We start from the raw sequence: 19,052 nt of genomic DNA on the forward strand, positions 1-19,052 counted from the left end.
TTGTAGATCTCACCGTTTACAGCTCTGTTGGAGGAGCTGGTCCCAGCCACCCCATTGAACAGTTGAAAGTTGACAGCATCCATCAGGCCCAGACAGGTCACCACCCGGCATCATTATTACGTTTACATTTTCTTGAACAAAGAGAGACCCTCCTGACTGCTGCAGAGAACATGCCCAAGATCAGTTTCCAAGGCCACCGGTACCAGCTCTTTGCTGACCTAGCCCCAATCACCATACAAAAATGCCGCCAAGGTGAATTATACCGTGGTCCTGCAATCTCACCAAATACAAGCGAGGATACCCATTTAAATTAATCTTAATCCAACAGGGTCGAAGCCAAAAAGCAATGACCCCGGAGTAAGCCAAAGCCAAGCTGGAAACGCTCCACCTTCTGCCTCTGGGTGGCAGCAGCTACAGCCCAGCAGGCTCACTCTCCTCTCAGTCACCTTCCCACCACCTGGAACGTCAGTGGGAGACAGTGCCATCCTGCAAATGTGCACTTCCTCATATCCCAGCCACCTCAGATTCCCCGCGCTTCGATGCAGGCTGAAGGCACAGAGTGGCAAGACTGTTGCCCTATTTTCAGATTACCCGGACTATGCCCAAGGCCTTTTCATTTTTTGACCAGACTGCCCAAGTCCCCTTTGGGCAACAGCAGTTTCTTTGTTTTCCTTTTTATGTCCTACGTTCAAAGCCACTGGGGGCCCCTATTCCACCCTTGGCATGGGCTCATGGCCTAGTAACCCTAGCCCTCTATGCCATCACCTGAGCCCAAGAGACTACACTTGCCCAGACTCATGACTCTCCCTGGGCTCAGCTACCAGCAGGACTGAGGCCTCTAGCAGAAATATCTAGATCCTATATTCACCCAAATGTATTTTAAATGTATATATGGTATATCTTGGTTTTCCTTAATAACATTTGCCTTCACCTGCTCATGACTGAACACCCCGTGCACTCTGCGGACCTTGTCCTGGCATTCTCATCTTCACACCCATCACAGCTCTACAGGCGATACTCGACAAATTAGAATATCGTGCAAAAGTTCATTTATTTCTCTAATGCAACTTAAAATCTGAAACTAATATATGAGATAGACTCATTACATGCAAAGAAAGATAGTGCAGGCCTTGATTTGTCATAATTGTGATGATTATGGCTTACAACTCATGAAAACCCCAAATCCACAATCTCAGAAAATTAGAATATTGTGAAAAGGTGCAATATGTTAGGCTCAAAGTTTCCCACTAATCAGCTAATTAAGCTATAAAACCTGCAAAGGGTCCCTGAGCCGTTAAATGGTCTCTTACTCTGGTTCAGTAGGAATCACAATCATGGGAAAGACTGCTGACCTGACAGTTGTGTAGAAAACCATCATTGACATAAGGAGGGAAAAACTCAAAAAGGTAATTGCAAAAGAAGTTGGATGTTCCTAAAGTGTTGTATCTAAGCAGAGTAATATAAAGTTATGTAGAAGGGAAAAGCGTGGAAGAAAAAAGATGCACAAGCAGCAGGGATGACCGCAGCCTGGAGAGGATTGTCAGGAAAAGGCCATTCAAAAGTGTTGGGGACTTTCACAAGGAGTGGACTGAGGCTGGAGTCAGTGCATCAAGAGCCACCACACACAGACTGATCCTGGACATTGGCTTCAAATGTCGTATTCCTCTTGTCAAGCCACTCATGAACACACAACGTCAGAAGCGTCTTAACTGGGCTAAAGAAAAAACAGACCTGGTCTGCTGCTCAGTGGTTGAAAGTCCTCTTTTCTGGTGAGAGAAAATTTTGCATCTCATTTGGAAAGGACTCAGAGAATGTAGGAAGAATGGAGAGGCACACACTGCAAGATGCTGGAAGTTAGTGTGAAGTTTCCACAGTCTCTGTTAATTTGGGGAGCCATGTCATCTGCTGGTGTTGGTCCACTGTGCTTCATTAAGTCCAGGGTCAACGCAGCCATCTACCAGGAAATTTTGGAGCGCCTTATGCTTCCTTCCGCAGACGAGCTCTATTGGGATGCTGACTTTATTTTCCAGCAAGACTTGGCACCTGCCCACACTGCCAAAAGCACCAAAACCTGGTTCAATGACTGTGGGATTACCGTGCTTGATTGGTCAGCAAACTCGCCTGACCTGAACCCCATAGAGAATCTATGGGGCATTGCCAAGAGAAAGATGAAAGACATGAAACCGAACAATGCAGAAGAGCTTAAGGCCGCTATTGAAGCATCCTGGTCTTCCATAACACCTCAGCCGTACCACAGGCTGATAGCTTCCGTGCCACACCACATCGAGGCAGTAATTGCTGCAAAAGGGGCCCAAACCAAGTAGAGTACATATGCATGCTTATACTTTTCAGAGGTCTGATATTGTTCTATGTACAATCTTTGTTTTATTGATTGCATGTAATATGCTAATTTACTGAGATTGTGGATTTGGAGTTTTCATGAGCTGTAAGCCATAATCATCACAATTAGGACAAATCATGGCTTAAACCATCTTGTTCTCATGAAATGAGTCTCATATATTAGTTTCACCTTTTAAGTTGCATTAGTGAAATAAATGAACTTTTGTACGAAATTAAAAATTTTCCGCGCATCACCTGTACTTCCCCCCCCCCCCCCGGGGTTTTACCTTTTACTAATCGCTATAAGAGCTACGCCCGTACTAATTAAGCACTAATGACACACCTAGTCCCTCCTTGGCTTACTAACTGCCCCCCCCATCCTCCTCTGTCCCCTGCTCCCGCCTCTATGACTTGACCTACCCCCGACACCCCCTTCTTTCCTGCACAACTCCAAAACCCCCCCCCCCCCCAACTCGCCTTTTGGTCATGCCACCTCCACCTTCCTCATCAGGAACCTTTCTCCACCCATAGCTTACCTTCTATAGCAGCCATATGCCCAAAGGGTAGAGCCCATGCCTCCAAAATGTCCTTAACATGTTGCACATTTACTACGCCTTGCATACTTCATTTACCAGTCCCTCAACCCCCTCCTTTTTCGTCCCCTTGGGCTTGGGTTCCTGTTCAGGCAAGTCTGGCTCCCCCGCTTATCCTTGCTATGCCACACACCTCAACCACCATGACCTCCACAATCCTAATTGGTGACTATCATAAACTTATCCTTAGACAGTATCAATTGAACATGACTCAGCCCAATAACAGTTTTAGCAAGGATTGATCACATTTTTATGCACATGTAACATCTACCACTAGTGCAGAATATTTCCATCCCTTCCACACCAGTCAGACCATGACCCTTGTAAACGTCATACACCCATCTTTCCAATGGCACCTGAACTAATTCCTATTAACCTCTCAGGAATCCTTTCTTCAAATTCTTTGTTATTCTTCTCTCAGAATGTAGGCTTCGTCTAGACTCCGGGAAGCCCACCATTAGAGGCCACCTTATCCAGAAGGTTTAGAGGAAACTTAGGATCCAGAAGCACTCTGCCCTCCTTGCTCCGGCAGAAGAGAAATGTACATCCCCTACCTTCCCTCAGGAATGAACATGATACTTTGGCCGCAAAGCTAAAATTTCCTCCTGATGGAGAGAGGTGAAAAGTCCTGTGCTGGTCAAAACACAAATTCTATATGTGTGCGAACAAACTGTAACTGGTCACAACTGATCCAACTGCGGACTAAGAATTGGGCCCCAACTAACTAAAATAATCTTGTTTTTTTGCCGATTTTCTAGAAGATCTTTACGACAACCTAGCTCCTCTCTCACCCATGGAAGCGGACCTCATCTCCCCCCCCCCCCCCGCCAACGTTTTCACCTCTCATCTCTTTCTGCGGGGGCACGTCGAACCCTCAATCCACACATTACAGAGACTGTGGTCACCCAGACAACCAAAGCTTTGAAACCCTCCCAATCTCCCAGCCCCTATTGGTTCTCAGGCTTTCACTATAAAAAAAATATACCCCTCTATCTGGGTACCCCACCTGACACAGGTGTTTAATGTTCTCAACAGGGCTCATGCGCTTCCCCATCATCATTAAGAGCCCACACTTCCATGATCCCCAAAGCCCTGAGACAACCATGGAGCCACAGCAATTTCACCCCATTTCACTCCTGAATGAGGACATGAAACTGCTGGGGAAAGTACTATCTGAATAAGTTCCTCTGTTCCCTCATCCACAGGAACCAGATGGGCTTCATCCCTAGATGCCAAAAAAGGACATAAAATGTGCGTAAACATTGACCATCTTATTAATTTCCTGCAATGCAGAACAATCCTGGGCTTTCTCCTCTCCCTCAACATATTTAAGGCATCCAATACCTTTTCTTGGGATTACATTAGAAATGCTTTGAGTAAATGGGTTTTTGGGGAATCAATCCTTGCCTGGATCTCAGCTCTCTATTCATGCCCCACTGCATCTGTTAAATACACCAGGTACCGCCCCTGAACTTATAGCCCATGGAACCGGGCATGGCTGTCCCCTATCGCCCATTATTTTTGTCTTAGCTATAGACCCCCTAGACAGCGCAACAGGATTAACTCAGATATCACAGGAATAGATTACAAGACCAACTTGTTCGCGGACGCCGCCGGTAGTGTTATGTCATCACACTACCAAACCTCCAAATTCTTACATAGTTTGCCACCCACTCCAGCCTCCAAATCCACCCAATGAAATCCACAGCACTGAACAAAATTTCCTTACCCCAAGCAAAGGGTTCTCAAATCCAAACCAACTTCCCCTTCTATTGGTCTTCCGGCACCTTAGAATACCTTGGCATGCACATCTACAATTTTTTTTCACAGCCAACAATTATGCCTTCCTGTGAACCCTTATCTCCTTAATGGAATCAAGTCACTATTTTCACACACTACTGGTGCAAGTTCTTTTTTATTATCTTCGACCTACTCCAAAACAGGATTCTCTCCTTCACTTGGGCCTACAAATGACCAAGGGATGCCCGCATAGGATGCAGGGAGGTCTAGGAGTCCCAAACAGCAACATTAGCCAAATCTCTGCGTTGCCGTGGTCACCCCAAAAGGCACGCCCACATTCTTTAAGCTCAAAATGTGGCACACAGCACATTATTCCAGCAAGTTAAAGTGGAAATTGAGAAATTTTAACTTTGGATAGTAAAACATGCTTTTCTGTCAGCAAATATCTTTTACAGTCCACTTCCTATTTGTCTGGAAAAAAGCCTAAACTTATGACATCATGCACAGCTCTCTAACTCTCCTCAGTTTGCCAGGAAGAGAGGGGGTGAGTCATAAGAGGGCCAACGAGAGCTTCAGAGCTGGAGGTGTGCCTCTGTGTGTCTATGTAAATCCAGGAAGTGAACAGGCAACAGCATCAGCTGCCCACACAGTTAAAATGACTGAAGCCAGACTAAGTGGAGGGAGATTTTGGCAGCATATTTGGCAAGTACAGAATCACAGTAGTCAGAAGATGAAGTGTCCTAAAAAATGATTTTAGGGACTTAAGAGCTAAATTGAGGAAAAGGACCTCCAAGGTAGTATTCTCAGAAATACTACCAGTACTTTGAGCCACACTAGAGAGGGAGAGGAAGATAAGGGAAGTAAACAAGTGGCTGAGGAGCTGGTGTAGAAAGAAGGGGTTTGGGTTCCTGGAGAACTGGTGAGGGATCATTATCAGCATTTTCAACTTAACAAAGAATGCAACAACAAATGTAAGGGTGCAATCAGGGCGGCTAAGACAGAACACGAAAGGCACATAGAAGAGAATAAAAAAAAAAATCCCAAGAAATTCTTTAAGTACATATATAGTAAGAAATGGAGGTCAGATCATATTGGTCCCATAAAGAATAGTGAATGGAATCTGGTTACTAAGGATGGAGAGATGGCGAAGGTATTGAATTTATTCTTCTCCTCGGACTTCACGAGGGAATCCGGGAGGAGGGCTTCAGTAACCAAAACGGCAATGTTTATCCTCATGACACGTCACAGGAAGCACCCTCATGGCTAAAAGAGAACATAATTAGAAATAGACTTGAAAAACGTAAAAATTAACCGCTTGCCGACCAGCCGTCATTATACTGCGGAAAACAGACAAAGCCTAGTGCTCATGGGCAGAGCGTACCCCTCCGTATTTTAGGACAGACCAGGAAAGGATTTAAAAATTATTGTTCATTATAGAAAAGCAGGAAATACGATTCTGGCAGCGTCCAGCTTTCATCCTGGCGTCCATCCCCTTTGGCCAATATATTAGGGCCAGACTAAATTGTTCCAGTGATGACCTCTTTGACAAAGAGGCTGCCATACTTTGACAAAGACTATGTGCCAGAGGATACTCTAAGGGCATCCTCAAAAAGGCATATAAGAGGGGCAGAAATAAATCTAGGAGGGATCTTCTCTTTTCTAAAAATAAAAATTGGTGAACCTTCTCCCACACGTGTCATTACTAGATATTGCCAACATCAACAAATCAGAGCTATATTACAAAAATACTGGCACCTATTAATTATGGACAGTATGTTAGCACCTTTTGTATCAACACAATCCCTCATTGCGTATCGAAGAGCCCCCTCTTTAGAAGACAAACTCGTTCACAGCGAATTCAAGGCCAATACACGCAATCGCATTAAACCAACAGGCACTTTCAGATGTGGCAACTGCAATTACTGCCAATAAATGGATACCAAAACGGTAGTGCTACCAAATGGAGAGCAATTCAGATCCAAAAACTTTGTGAAATCTCCCCATTGGTCAACACTGCTGCATTGTGCACATTGACAGCACTCTCAAAGTGCGTTTTTTGGTTTTGAATCACATTCCCACTAGTCCTAGAGGAGGTGATTAATAGAATAGGATTTTTTGTAATCACTGTAAAATCCTTTTCTCTGTAATTCACCGACTGACACAGCTTCTTCTCTTTAGACCATTGGGTTGTTATGCCACCTTCAGGAGAGGACTAGTCATTACATGTTAACATGTGATAATAAAACTAGAACTTCCGATTGTCCGTTGCGATCACCGTACATTTTAGAGGTAGGAACGACTTTTCCCGGACTGAAGCACCGGGGACCTCAGCCACCAGATCAGGGAACCCCTGACTAACAGGCTCACCTCGATCTGTTGATCCAGGGACAACGGAGATCTGTCCACTTTTCAAGATCTCCTTCTGCAGGACTCTGGTGTGGAACTGGGCATATGGTACTGCCTCGAAGGAGGCCACCATGAGTCCCAGGACTCGCATGCAGAAGCACAGAAACCACCACTTGCGGTTCATCAGCAGTTTTACCGTGGCTCAGAGTCTGCAGCGTGTCTGAAGGGAGAATCACTCTTGCTTCCCTGGAGTCCAGCAGCAAGCCTAGGTACTCCAAATGCTGAGTTGGTACTATCAACGACTTTTTTAGGTTCAACAGTCACCCAAATTCTTGCAGGGTCTGCATGGTGATCACCACATCCTCTAATTCTGAGGCAGAAGAAGCTCTCAGGAGGAGATCGTCTAGGTAACCCACGATCACGCGTTGCCATAGCAATGCCAACACAGGAGCCAATACCTTGGTAAAGACTCGGGGGGCCGATACCAAACCAAAAGGGAGAGCCACAAACTGGTAGTGGGCTTCCCCGACTGAATTGCAGAAACTTTAGATGCCAGAGGCATATGGGTATGTGCAGGTACGCATCCTGGATGTCTAAGGACGCCAGGGAGTCCCCTTGATGGAGTGCAGTGACTACTGAGCGAACTGATTCCATTCTGAACCTCTGCACTTTCACAAAGTGATTGCGGGCTTTTAGATCCAAGATTGGACGTACCCCTAACTTCTTGGGAACTACAAACAGGTTTGAGTAGAACCCCTGGAAACATTCCGATTCTGGAACACGTACAATCACGCTGCGATTCAGCAGGTCCCCTACTGCCCCAAAGAGGACTTCCCGGCGAGCCAGGAGAACGGGTATGCTGGAGTGGAATTATCAGCAGACCAGCATTTCAACCAAATCAGGCGCCTCAGCACCACTGCTGACACTGAAGCCCTGGATAACAGGGGGAGGGTATCCAGGGCTGCGTCACAACGTACTTAAGGCCATGCACTAGTTGCCTGCTAGTTCCACGCAGACAGGAGAAGCCTGCTGTTCTCCCAATTTGTGGTGCAACAGTTTTGCACACTCAGTGTCTGCGACACAAGTGCAGATGCCAGTACTTGTCACATGGTTGACCCCACAAGCGTAAACAATGAACGAGCCACTAATATAACACACACACACAGTGGTATAGTGGGTAGCACTCTCACCTAGCAGTAAAAAGGGTCACTGGTTCGAATCCCTACCACGACACTACCTGCCTGGAGTTTGCATGTTCTCCCTGTGCCTGCGTGGGTTTCCTCCGAGTACTCTGGTTTCCTCGCACACTCCAAAGACATGCTTGTAGGTTAATTGGCTTCTGTCCAAAATTGGTCCTAGTATATGAATGTGAGTTGGGGACCTTGGATTGTGGGCTCCTTGAGGATAGGAACCGGGTAGGAACCGATGTGAGTGTGCGATGTACGTGTGGAGTGCTGCGTAATTTGACAGTCACTATATGGGTACCTTAAATTAATGGGGATAATTGTAGACAGGCACCCACACTCACTCGGGTTGAACAGAATTCAACTTAACTATGTAACTACTTAGCATCAAAACAATCCCAATTGTTCCATATAAATAAGACGGACAGGAAGTGATTCACTTTACTTCTATGCCCTGCCTGGGCCCAAAATGACAACAGACCCCATTAACTCCCTCCTAACCCACTATAGAAGGATATGGACACTGGCCTCTACCAAACCAGACATACACATACATAACGACTACTCTCCCATGTGGCATACTAGAGTACTCCAAGAACTCTTGATTGTGACATTTTCGGAGACCTGGTGTAAAGGCGGAATTTTCTACCTCGCACACTTACTCACTTGCTGGCACATTCTCAAATCGTATGTTTTTACAATTTCTACAAGTCCAACATGCTATTCACTCCCAATTCCCAGAATGGATACCTGGTTCCGTCCATAATCTCACAATGGATGTAGTCAAAAGTGAAGACCCCCAGAAATTAATATCAATATTCTATAACATGCTACGTACTCCCTCAACAAAAACAGCCTATAATATAAAAATATGATGGGAAGGAGACCTAGGGAAACTAGAGGACGAAGACTGGAATGAGGCAGGCACTGGACACATGCAAAGCTGTCTAACCCAAACTATATGAGAGATTAACCCAAATATACATTTTACACCATACATACCTCACACCGGTAAGAATTGCTAAATTTAATCAGGGGCAACCTTCCATATGTCTATTATATAATTGAGAAACAGGCACACATTCTACCACCTCGTATGGTCCTGCCCATTCATGCAGGGATTCTGGAAACAGGTGGTAGATTTACTTCATGATAACATGGGGTCCCCGTTGACTGTAGACCCCAAACCGTGCCTACTGGTTATTTTTCCAGACTCCGACACGGACAACTATACAACGTTTTTATGCATGAGACACTATTTTCTGCCCGGAAAACAATCGCTAAACTTTGGATGATTGGAAGACTCGGTGTAAACATCACATTGCCCTATAAAAAATGTATCTACATTAGTACCCTGCAAAATATAACAAAGTTTGGAACTGCTGGCTTAATGTATCTGACACGTGTATAGCACTGCAGAACACGTCATGTACCACCCAGCTGGGCCTGAGTCATATATACCACTCTCCTCAAGCAAATATAAATCGAAAAAAGTATGCTGATGCTTAAAAAAACAAACAAATGCGCTACTACATGGCAACAGTCTCTGTAATCGTTCAGGAACTCTATGTGTCACCTATATATGTTATAGGTGGAATGATTGTACTGAAGAAAAATATTTATACATTGAAAAATTGAATACTTTTGTGGGAAATAAAAACATTTAATAATAAAAAAAAAATAATAATAATAGGTATTTGCACACATATTGCACGTAATTGCGTGCATGAGGCGTAAATTAAATTACTAACCAAAAATGCAGCTTTTTCTGAATTTTTTTTTACTGAAGAGTGCACAGCTCTTGTTTACGTGCCTGTGTGCATAGGAACATTACAATTAATGGGCTGTACATTACATTATACAAAAAAAAAAAAAAAAAAAAAAAAAAAAAAAAAAAAGCTGTACTGGGCTTTTTCAAGCCGCAGTGTGCAAGAGGCATTAACTGTAAAAATTATTATTCAAGAGACGCGAAGGCCTCTTGCACACTGCAGCTGGAAAAAGCTCAGTACGTTTTTTTTTTTTTTTTTTACTGAGCTAAAATACAGCCCATTAATTGTAATGTGCCTATGCACACAAGCGCATAAACAAGCACTGTGGATTCCACAGTAAAAATAAAAAAAATGAAAAATCTGCATTTTTAGTCAGTAATTTAGGCCTCATGCACGCACAGATGTGCACAAATGTCTATTTACATACTGCAGAACCAGAACGCAAGAAAACGTTTGCACGAAAATGTGCTTGAAATTGCGCAAATTTGTGCGAAAATGCAAAAAATAAAAAATAAATACGCGTATACACATACAGAAAACAAAGTCTGAAAAAGTAGATGCTCAAATAAGAATATCGTATGCAAGAGGCCTAATAAGTGTACAGTAAGTAGTGAACATCTTGGGTTTGATTCACTGAAGGCAATTAAGCTGCTCACAAGGGAGGTTGCACTTTGTAAGGAAATTAGCCCCAGAGATTAGTGAAAGTGAACTTTAACTCTGAAAGGGATATCTAATCATGTGCAAAGCTTCACCTCATTTGCTAAGCTCTGGGGCATATTCCCTTGCAAGGCGCAACTTCCCTTAGAAAGTGAGCAAACTTTTTGCCTTTACCAAATTGACCCCATTGTAGGAGTTGTAAAGGCAGAATCTTTTTATCTTAATACATTCTATGCATTAAGATAAAAAGCCTGTGTGCAGCAGTCTCCACAGCACCCCATAATACTTACCTGAGCCCCATCTCTCTCCAGCGATATCAAGTGTCTCGGTCGCCGAGACTCTCCCCGATTGGCTGAAACACAGCAGCATTGGCTCCCGCTGCTGTCAAAATCAATAAGCCAATCAGGAGAAAGAAGGGGTGGGGCCAGGCCGCAGCGCCGTGTCTGAATGGACACAGGGAGCTGCAACTCAACTCAGGTGCCCCCATAGCAAACTGCTTGCTGTGGGGGCACTCAACAGGAGGGAGGATCCAGAAGACTCGAAGAGAGACTGGAGAAGAGGAGGATCCAAGCTGTTCTGTGCAAATCCACTGCAACAGAGCAGGCAAGTAGAACTTTTTTTTTTTCAATAAAAATAATAAACAAGCCTTTACAATCTCTTTAATTCTCTCAAGTCTCTATCACTTGCTGTAATGCTACAGTATGAATCCGATCTGACAAAATCCATCTTACCATCTTAGCTTTTCACATTACTGGTCCCTGTATGGGTCCAGGCATTGCATGTCATGGTGGGTATACCCCCCCCCCCCCCCCCCCCCCCAAGAGGTGTCTTTAAGGTCTGAAAACTATAGACCAGGACCTGTATCACACACACACAGTGGCTAACTCAGCATGTTGCACTAAGTGCCGAAGGAAAATGTCCAGGTAGGATCCAGTGCCTGAAGCAACATTATAAGCCGTCCCTCCACAGTGTGGAGTCCAGGTATGATTCCCAAATTATTACAGAGGCTTCACTGATCCAGATGCACTGATTCTCTTGTAGTAGTAGAAGGCAGTGAAGAGTTAATTGAAGAATTTGAAGTAACTATTTAAGCACAGAATCTTATCCATAAGGGAGAAGAGGTTCATCCCCTATAGCACACTAGCAAAAAAACAAAGTGAGGTAGGGTTATAGGGGTACGCCTAAGGCGGGCATGTCTAAAAAGACAGAGGGGTTGCAACGCCGCTCCAGGTGATACAATATCTGTACTGAAGATCTGGTGCTGGTCCAGTCCGTGAACTGAAAGACTGTCAAAGTATGTGCAAAAGCTGTGACCGCACTCCAATCTTCAGACGTATGAATGCGTTAATCATATAAATCCACGCATTGCCTCGGAGGTTCTGATTAAGAGATTTGGTTTAAGGGACATGTTAACCTTGCTGTTATAGTCCTGTTGTATCGTGGTCTATTGATGTAATGCATGGATTTTTACGATTAAAATGATTGTAAAAGGATTGTGTTTTTTTAATTTTTATTTTTTATTTTTTTTAAATAACAAACATGTCATACTTACCTCCACTGTGCAGCTCGTTTTGCACAGAGTGGCCGTGAATATCCTCTTCTGGGGTGCCCTGGTGGCTCTCTCGGCTCCTCCCCGCATCAGATAACCCCCTAGGAGAAGCGATTCCCCGATGGGGTTACCTTGCGGGCGCGCTCCTGAGTCCAGCATTTGCATCCAGACACGAATGCGGGACTCGGCCCCGCATCATTGGATTTGATTGACAGCAGCTGGAGCGAATGGCTGCGCTACTATCAATCTAGCCAATCAGGACACAAGACACCGGCTAGAGCTGGTGTGCTCTTCCCGGCGCAAGAAAAAAATAAAAATAAAATAAAAAGGGTTCAGGTAAGTAAAACGGGGGCACTGCAGGGCTGCTGCACTGCAAGAGGTTTTTCACCTCAATGCATGGAATGCACTGAGGTGAAAAACCACAAAGGTTTACAACCCCTTTAAAGTATGCATACTTTTTTGGGCATGTCCAAATGCTTTGCTAAAATGTCAAATTACCTGAAGGTAGCAGCCTATAACCTAGGGTCCGAAATCACCTAGCCAGTGCCCTATACTGTACAATTAAGATAGCATAGTTCCCTCAGTGTTTAAAGAGTGTTTTGGCATCCCAAAAGGATTTCTGAAATGACTGCATATAGATTTTACTGAATATTGTATATGATGATAGATGTTGGAAGAAATTACAAGTGAAATTGCAACCATGTATAATATGTTAAGATTTTCTTACCTGCCCTTTTTTATTCACGCCAATAATTCCAGAGGTAGGTTCATGAGGCGCAGTCACAAAGATTGTATCCGCGCTGATTCTGTTCATATAAATGCAGGCCCCAGACTCCAGGTCATACATGTGGATATAGCCATATTTTGTAATTAAGTAGATCACTCCATGTTTGGTGCCAATCTGAGCATTAAAAATAAAAGCATTTTAAAATGTATCTTAAATATACATGTATTAATAATATGCCATATAAGTGATACCATAAAATAAAGAGTACCCTGCTCGATATGACTTGAGAACTGAGAACAATAGTAACATAATGGACTATTACAGGAGCCTATGGTGATAATCTCTCTATTAATAAATTATATACACACACACACACATACACACACACACACACTCTCACACACAAAAGTGACTAACCCCACACATTTTTGTAAATATTTTATTATACCTTTTCATGTGACAATACTGTGCTACAATGTAAAGTAGTGAGTGTACAGCCTGTATAACAGTGTAAATTTGCTGTCCCCTCAAAATAACACAACACACGGCCATTAATATCTAAACCGCTGGCAAAAAAGTGAGTACACTTCTAAGTGAAAATATGCAAATTGGGCCCAAAGTGTCAATATTTTGTGTGGCTACCATAATTTTCCAGCACCGCCTTAACCTTCTTGGGCATGGAGTCCACCATATCTTCACAGGTTGCCACAGGGGTCCTCTTCCACTCCTCCATGACATCACGGTGCTGGTGGATGTTGGAGACCTTGCGCGTTCCTCCACCTTCCATTTGAGGATGCCCCACAGATCCTCAATAGGGTTTAGGTCTGGATATATGCTTGGTCAGTTCAACAATTTTACCCTCAGCTTCTTTAGCAAGGCAGTGGTTCTCTTGGAGGTGTGTTTGGGGTCATTATGTTGGAATTCTGCCCCGCAGCCCAGTATCCGTAGGGAGGGGATCATGCTCTGCTTCAGTATGTCACAGTACATGATGGCATTCATAGTTCCCTCAATGAACTGTAGCTCCCCAGTGCCGGCAGCACTCATGCAGTCCCAGATCACGACATGCACTTGTCTTTGTACTACTCACCTAGTTGCTGCCACACACGGATAGGACGCTGAGCACGTGCACTTAAAGCGTAGTTCCGCCTAATTTAATTTATTTTTTTAAAGTCAGCAGCTACAAATACTGCAGCTGCTGACTTTTAAAATAAGGACACATACCTGTCCAGGGCACTGGCGATGTCGGCACCCGAAGCAGACCTGTCCCTCGGCTCTCGGGTGCAGGCGCGACCATCTTCAGTAAAGGAATCAGGAAGTGAAGCCTTGCGGCTTCACTTCCTGGTTTCCTACTTCGCATGCACGACTCGAGCTGCACGATGGGAAAAGGTGTCGGAAGTGGAGTAGATACAGATATATATATTAGTTAGCATGTCAAATTTTAGCATTTCCCCCCCCCCTTTTTGTTAAAATGGAAGCTTAAATCTACTCCCATCCCCAATCTAAGCCTACTCCATCTACCCTGTAAAAGAAACAATACTGATACTTACCTTTTCTAAAGCTAGCTCCTGTCCAGTCACATGATCGGGTCCCAACACTGGCTTCAGTGTAGAGGAGTAACAGCCAACAACGGATGCCCAATAGTAAGCCTATAGGTAACGTCATTGCACAGCCTCTGCAGCAGTTGTTGGCAATCTCTCCTCTACACTGAAGCTGGTGCTGGAGAAATTGTGTGAACGGAGAAAATTCAGAATAGGCAAGTAAACATCTTTTCTTTTACAGGGTAGATAGAATAGGCTTAGAATGGGGATGGGAGTACATTTAAGCTTAATGTATAATACTCATTTTATGTTTTTTTACCAGTGCATGAAGTGCAGGAAAATCGCAACTACTAGTAATCACTCTGCATGAAAGAGTGCTATGCACAGGCATCAATAATAAACCATTCCACAATGGATGCATCAAAAAAGCCAAATGCGAGCCTTGCGTCTATACCAAACCCTTTCCTCTGTGCCATCAGTCAGAAACTGATCTCATTAGTACCCCATTGTCGGATAGCAGTGGGAGGAGAGGGGCTAGCTATTTGACAATGACAATTAGGAGCCACAGCATGAATTTTAACAGGGTGCTATGTGAGCATTCATCCTTAAGGGTTTTAAAAAGAATGGGAAGGAGCACCTCTCTATATTGTTTATAGATTTTTATCAGTAGACTGGCTACTAGAGAAGTACCTGGCGCCTTCCTGCTGGGAAAACTAAAGACAGACCTATCTGGGGGCGTGTCCGGATGTAGCCGGCAGAAGACGTGTTTTGGAGGAGCTCCGCAAATCCTGTTTTCATCCGCATCCATCCTGCCTTCTCAGCACCTGGGGAGCCTCCAAACTCTCCCTATAGGGCCAAGCAAGTCTCCTGCACCAGCCCCGACAGAAATTGGGAAGTGCGGTGGGCCGGGTGAGGTTCTACAGGGCCGCAACCGGCTTCTCACTCCGGGGATCGCCGCCATCTTGCGGCCTACTCCACCTCCGGCATCCTCGGGCTCAGGTGCCCTGATCCGCGGAGCATCGAGGATCAGGGGTCGGCTGTCCCCCCGGGGGATACAGGTCGGTGAAGAAGCCTGAGGGATTTCCAGGGAGGAGCGGTGCCTGCTCCCGGGAGCTCGCAGCCTGCCATCTTGCGGCCTGACAATCCGGAGCCATCCTCCCTTCCCTTATGCCTGGGGGGACTCCGGGCTCGTCCTAGGGGCCGCTTGACATTAGCCACAGTCACCCCACCTAATATTGTGGAGCCCGGCGGACCGATTGCTCTTTGAGGGTCCACGGCTGGATCCACGCATCAGGGGCCTGCCACCATCTTGGGGCCCACTCTGCCTTCACCATCCTTGAGCTCCGGAGCTGCAATCTGCGGGCGGTGAAGCATCGGAGTCCTGCATTTTTGTTGGTGACCTCTGGGACGGGGTTGGTCTGGGACTAGGGGAGGTGGTGGGATCCATTGGGACTGCACACAGGCGCCAACTTGAGGCCTGCTCCCCGGGTTCATCCTCCACCCTCAGGCTCAATAGGGCAGTGATATTACCGTGTCCTCCTGAGCTTCACCCTGTGCCCTGAAACTACTCATTCCCCTCCCTGTGTCTCCCCCCCCCCCCCCCCATGAGGGCTGTGCTCTGGTGAAGGGCCTGTTCCTGTGCAAGCAGTGGAATACCCCTCTACAGTCTAACCTGTAACCGGCACCCGGGCACTGGACTGCTGCCCCTTGGTGAAGAGACTCTGCTCCTGTCCCGGCCCAATACCACCGATACAGCCCTCACTTTGTTGCTGGGACGCAGGTTCTCAGCCTGCAGACCCCCCCGGATCCTCTTATATATCGGGGTGCACCTTGGATGGGCCACCCTAAGACCCGCTGTTCCAAGTCTGGCTCCAGTTCCTCTCGTGCCCCCCCACCGGCTTCTGCCTCATCTACAAGGAGCTCCGCGGCTAGGATGGCGCCCGGCCTCAGGGGAGGTGGGGGCTCCCACAGGAGCGGAGATTCTGGCAGCCATAATGTCCTGTAAAGAAACCCTGACAGCTAAGATCGATTTTCTGACTGTAGATGTCGGCCTCATCCACCAGGATATGGACAAATTTCGCTCGCGTGTCACCGAGGTGGAGGACAGGGTCTCCGTGGTGGAAGACACGGTTCGCTCAGATTCCAGGGAAGTGAAGGCCTCACAGATCCAGGTGAAAGCACTCCAGGAGCGAGCAATAGATACCGAAAATCGCCTCAGACGAAACAATATCTGCATACTTGGACTCCCTGAGCGGGCGGAGGGCCCTAGACTCGCGGAGTTCACTGAGCGGCTCTTGTCCACCCTGTTCGACCTGGGGGAGATGCCGCCCACCTTTGTGGTGGAGAGAGCCCACAGGGTCCCACCGCTCCCTCCGAGGCCTGGGGCACCTCCACGCCCTTTCCTGCTATGGCTGCTAAACTACCGCGATCGGTACCGCATCTTGGCGGGGGCTCGTACCATGCCTGAAATCAAGTATGAAAATACCAGACTGCTCTTTTTCCCGGACTTCTCTCAGGAAGTACAGCAAAGACGCAAATCCTTTAACGATGTGAGACGCCGGCTCCGCGAGAGAGGAATTCGTTTCGGCCTTTTGTATCCCAGCAGGCTACGAATCACTGATGGTGACCACACTCGGTTTTTTGACACTCCGGAGGCTGCGGCGGCGTGGCTGGATGCCCGCTAACGTTGATCGGTCGGAAGGAAAGCGGCCGAGTGAAGCAAGCTGGAAGTTGCTAAATATTCCTCTTCTTCTGTACACGATTTGTCTCTAGCAGAATCCCAGCACTGACAGCTCTTTGTCCCCGGCCCTTCCCACCCTAATGCGCCACACTTTCTCCATGCTCCATGTGTTGTGCCTTACGCTGCGGGCTATACTGTTACTTACTCCTGCCTAAGGAGCTCCAAATTAATGCCACGGACTGAACCCACCTTTGTTCGGAAGCGCTCCCCGTTTACCCCTCCCTCCCTGTTTCCCCCCTACACATCTGGATTCTCCTCCCGAAAACCGTGACGGACTCTCTTAGGAAGGACTGTCCATCGCCGGCCCCACGGCCCAGATCCAAGGGTTCCAGGGACCTACTGATTGTATATTTTTGTTTTAGTTAAGGCCCTACATCGGTTGGTATGGCTCTCTGGCCTATTTTTCGGCCATTGAGCTTTGTTTTTATGATGTCTGGGTAGGGTGTTAGGGTGTTATGTGTTCTGGGGAGAGGGTTTTTTCTGCCTTAAAGTAATGCTTAAGTACTGTGCTGCTCAGATGTTGATGAATAGGTGTACCAAATATGGGTTTGTTCGCATATACTGGTTGATTAGGCTCATCCTGCGTGTTCCATGATGGCCCCCTCAGAGGCTGAGTCGCTGACTAAATCGTGGAACGTCAGGGGACTCAACTCCAAATTCAAGCGTTCGTTATTATTTCAATATTGAAAAAATGCATAGGCCCAATATAGTCCTGTTACAAGAGACACACTTAACTGGTAGTAAGGTTCTGGCTCTGAAAAAACCCTGAGTGCAAAGGGCGCTTCATGTGACCTACTCCTCATATTCTCGAGGGGTATCTATACCAATTAGCAAACGGGTGCCATGTGCAATTCATAAGGTTCATCTAGATCCCCAGGGGAAATTTGCTATGGTGGTGTTGAGTATATATAACAAGAAATATGTTATTGTGAATGTCTATCTGCCTCCTTCTGTACACAATATATGAGAAGCTGGCTTCGCATTGCCCGGCAGGTGTCCTGATCATGGGGGATTTTAATGCCACAATGTCCCGTGACCTCGATAGACCCTCTCCGCAGTCTACCTTCAATCCTGATCTTGGTGCGTGGGCCCAGGCAAGAGAATTCCAAGAGATATGGAGGTGGCTCCATCCCCAGGATAGAACGTATTCCTGCTTCTCATCCACATTTAAAACTTCCTCCCGAATCGACTTGGCCTTTGCTAACGATACTCTTCTGGATAATGTCCAGGACGCCAGTTACCTTCCTTCTGGCCTATCGGACCATCATCCCCTTAAACTTATTATTAGGACCAACAAGACAAGGAGTAAAGCCCTTTGGAGGCTACAGCTCCATTGGATCAACAATGTGCCAGTTCATGAATGAGCTTCTCCCTCCTTGCGGGACTACTGGGTGCACAATGCGGGGTCAGCCTCCCTGGGGACAACATGGGATGCTTCTAAGGCCCATTGCAGGGGGCAATATATCTCTGTGGTGGCGGCTGTTAGGGCAGAACTTGGGGACAAGGTCTCTGACCTGCAGTACAATGTTGAGGAGGCCTTGAATCAATACTCGGCCTTGGCAACGGTCCCCAACTTCGAGCACCTTTCCTCTTTTAGGCGAGAGCTGCATCTTCAAGTCTCAGACGCCGCCAGGCTTGGTATACAAGATAGACAGAGGTATTTTGAACATGAGGCAAGAACAGCAAATTACTAGCGATGCTGGCACAGCAGGACAGGCCCCTAGCGGTTATACCAGAAATACTCACGCCAGAGGGAACACTGGTTACCTCCCCGGAGGATATTCTATCTGCTTTTACCGGGTTTTATGCCTCTCTATATGTCTCCTCTCTCCCAGATGGGTTTGACCCCACACCCATGACATCTATGCT

General features: G+C 46.3%; 1 protein-coding gene across 2 annotated transcripts in view; it reads right to left on the minus strand.

Moving 5' to 3' along the window:
* Nucleotides 1–19,052, minus strand: part of LOC143940359 (clathrin heavy chain 1-like) — a 253,280-nt gene that overhangs the window by 80,847 nt on the left and 153,381 nt on the right. For both annotated transcript variants that reach the window (XM_077461620.1, XM_077461619.1), the window contains exon 6: nt 12,906–13,079. In XM_077461620.1, coding sequence (XP_077317746.1) covers nt 12,906–13,079 — 174 coding nt within the window. The remainder of the gene's footprint in view (nt 1–12,905; nt 13,080–19,052) is intronic.

Source organism: Lithobates pipiens, unplaced genomic scaffold, assembly GCF_037356315.1.
Source record: "Lithobates pipiens isolate NorthernLeopardFrog02 unplaced genomic scaffold, aLitPip1_a1.2 Scaffold_3, whole genome shotgun sequence".
Taxonomy (NCBI): Eukaryota; Metazoa; Chordata; class Amphibia; order Anura; family Ranidae; genus Lithobates; species Lithobates pipiens.